This window comes from Pristiophorus japonicus, unplaced genomic scaffold (assembly GCF_044704955.1).
Source record: "Pristiophorus japonicus isolate sPriJap1 unplaced genomic scaffold, sPriJap1.hap1 HAP1_SCAFFOLD_1146, whole genome shotgun sequence".
Lineage (NCBI taxonomy): Eukaryota > Metazoa > Chordata > Chondrichthyes > Pristiophoridae > Pristiophorus > Pristiophorus japonicus.
The window spans coordinates 11,746-15,110 of record NW_027250806.1 but is presented as its reverse complement, the minus strand read 5'-3'; the positions used below and the strand labels follow the sequence as shown (position 1 = coordinate 15,110).

Genomic DNA, 3,365 nt, shown 5'->3' with positions numbered 1-3,365 from the left:
CCTAGCCGCGGGTGCAATTCCTCCGCTGCGCTCACAATCTCTTCCCGTCTCCCGGTACCGCCTGTCCGACCGGAGTCTGTCTCCACCGCCCGCGCATGCTCAGTGAGGGAGATCCGGGCTCAGCCCCGCCCCCCCACACACTCTGATTGGTTGGAGGACCAACCGCCCGCTCGGTCCTCCAGCCCCGCCCTCGGTCTTCCTATTGGTCCGGAGCTGCCGTCATTCCGCCGGGCAGTGTGAGCTGAGCATACGCGATCGGTCGGCCGGTGGGTGAGAGATGGGCGGAGGCCCCAGGCCAAACTCCACATTATCCGCCTCACTGTGGGCCTCAGGCCCCGAACAACAAGCTCCGGCCTTTGCTCCGAGCGGGGCCCCCGGGGGAGGGGTAGCTGCGGGACTTTCTCCCGGTGACAGGCCGGGGAACGGCCGCCATCTTGCTGGGGCAGGGGCAGCAGGGCGCATGCGCAGCCTTTCCCTGGGCCAGGAACCAGGAGGAGAGAATGTTGTGAATTTCTATCCTGGACTCACAGTCAGGGCTTTTGTAAAGTGCTGTTCCAGGCTGTGAGAAGGGCAGCATTTACAGGCCGCAAACTCACACCCAACATCAACTCAACGCCCCAGGGCAAAAGCTGACTGCTCTCATTCTATTTCATTCTGTGTAAACTCTTTTTACAGGATATTAGAAGGGGAGGATTTACAGCCGGGAAACTCAAACCCAACATCACGTCAAGATATCACACAGTCTCTCCATTCCTCAGGGCCTGAATATCAGCAGCCATTTAACGTGGAAGGAGAAATGTTTGCCTGTTCTGTCTGTGGGAAAAGATTTCAAACATCAGTATGACTGGAAAAGCCCTGAGACACACACACACCCGAGTGAGAGTGTTCCAGTGTACTGACTGTGAAAAGAGCTTTCACCAGTTACACAGCCTGAAAAAACATCGCACCATTCACAGCGGGGAGAAACCGTACACGTGTTGTGTGTGTGGACGAGGCGTCAACTGATCGTTCAACCTGGAGACACACAAGGACACCCACACCATGGAGAAACCGTGGAAATGTGGGGACTGTGGGAAGGGCTTCTATTACCCATCTAAGTTGGAAACTCATCGACGCAGTCACACCGGGGAGATGCCATTCACCTGCCCCGAATGTGGGAAGGGATTCAATTACCCGTCTGAGCTGAAAAATCATCGACGCAGTCACACTGGGGAAAGGCCGTTCACCTGCTCCGAGTGTGGGAAGGGATTCACTCACTCGTCCATTCTCCAGACACATCAGCGAGTTCACACTGACGAGAGACCATTCAGTTGCACTCACTGTGGGAAGAGGTTCAAGCAATCGTCCAACCTCACTCTACACCAGCGAATTCACACGGGGGAGAGGCCATTCACCTGCTTCGTGTGTGAGAAGGAATTCATTCACTTATCCCACCTGCTGACACACCAGCGAGTTCACACTGGGGAGAGACCATTCTCCTGCTCTGTGTGTGGGAAGAGATTCACTCGTTCATCCGAGCTTCTGACACACCAACGAATTCACACTGGGGAGAGGCCGTTCACCTGTTCAGTGTGTGGGAAGAGATTTAATCGATCATCCAACCTGCTGAGACACCAACGAGTTCACATGTGACTGCAGGCACATCCAGGACTAAACCATGTTCATTCTGAGAGTTAAGGTTTGTTTCTACTGATATTAATAACCCCTATGACTGGGCAGGAGTTTAATATTTTGGATATATAGTTGATTGACTTGTTGGGGCTGCAGTGTCTTTTCCAACATTACAACAGTGACTACACTCCAAATGTAATTTATTGGCTGTAAAGCACTTTTAAGACATCCAGTGGTCGTCAAAGGTGCTTCATAAATGTAAGTCTTTTAGAATCGCTGTCTGATCTTTCCCCTTAATTCAAGGACTCTCATAAGAAATTAGTTTTCAATAAAATTCTGAACATTTCAATCCTATATTAATCTATCATAATCCACAATTCAGTGTCTGAAAGGTTCCACCGATTAACATCTCCAATTAGAAAGTGCTGATTAATCCTTCCTGACAATTCTCACTGACTTGCACATTACACACAGTGGCCCCTCCATTATCCACCAGAAAGGGGAATGGGAATTGATGGGGAATTGAGAGCCCCCAAATGCTGCCCCTCCCATCTGGTACAGCGATCCCCTCGGCCCGGGAATGGAGACAAGTAACGGGCCGAGTTTAATCTTTGACAGCCTGTGGGGTTGGTTTATATCAGACAGGAGGAGATTGATGTCTGACTGTGGGGTAGGTTTATATCAGACAGGAGGAGATTGGTGTCAGTGACTGTGGGGTAGGTTTATATCAGACAGGAGGAGATTGGTGTCAGTGACTGTGGGGTAGGTTTATTTCAGACAGGAGGAGATTGGTGTCAGTGATTATGGAGTTGATTTATATCAGACAGGAGGAGATTGGTGTTGGTGACTGTGGGGTAGGTTTATATCAGACAGGAGGAGATTTCTGTCAGTGACTGTGGGGTAGGTTTATTTCAGACAGGAGGAGATTGGTGTCAGTGACTGTGGGGTAGGTTTATATCAGACAGGACGAGATTGGTTCTGGCTGTGGGTGGGGCTGGTTTATATCAGACAGGAGGAGATTGGTTCTGGCTGTGGGTGGGGCTGGTTTATATCAGAAAGGAGGAGATTGGTGTCAGTGATTATGGAGTTGATTTATATCAGACAGGAGGAGATTGTGTCGGTGACTGTGGGGTAGGTTTATATCAGACAGGAGGAGATTGGTGTCAGTGACTGTGGGGTGGGTTTATATCAGACAGGACGAGATTGGTGTCAGTGACTGTGGGATGGGTTTATGTCAGACAGGAGGAGATTGGTGTCCGTGACTGTGGGATGGGTTTATATCAGACAGGAGGGGATTGGTGTCAGTGACTGTGGGGTGGGTTTATATCAGACAGGAGGGGATTGGTGTCAGTGACTGTGGGGTGGGTTTATATCAGACAGGAGGAGATTGGTGTCAGTGACTGTGGGTGGGTTTATATCAGACAGGAGGAGATTGGTGTCAGTGACTGTGGGGTGGGTTTATATCAGACAGGAGGAGATTGGTGTCAGTGACTGTGGGGTAGGTTTATATCAGACAGGAGGAGATTGGTGTCAGTGACTGTGGGGTGGGTTTATATCAGACAGGACGAGATTGGTGTCAGTGACTGTGGGTGGGGCTGGTTTATATCAGACAGGAGGGGATTGGTGTCAGTGACTGTGGGTGGGGCTGGTTTATATCAGACACGACAAACTAGTCAAACTGGGTAGAACCATCGGAACTGACACGTCAGAGCCCGAGGCCCTGTCCCCACATGGAGTGGGATCCTGCGCAAGTT

At 50.8% G+C, this 3,365-nt stretch overlaps 1 protein-coding gene across 1 annotated transcript; it reads left to right on the top strand.

Annotated features, from left to right (window-relative positions):
* Positions 1 to 206: 206 nt before the first annotated feature.
* Positions 207 to 2,864, top strand: LOC139241873 (zinc finger protein 664-like). Its single transcript, XM_070870111.1, has one exon. The coding sequence runs from the start codon at positions 1,042 to 1,044 to the stop codon at positions 1,630 to 1,632; it is 591 nt and encodes a 196-aa protein (XP_070726212.1). The 5' UTR covers positions 207 to 1,041; the 3' UTR covers positions 1,633 to 2,864.
* Positions 2,865 to 3,365: the final 501 nt, after the last annotated feature.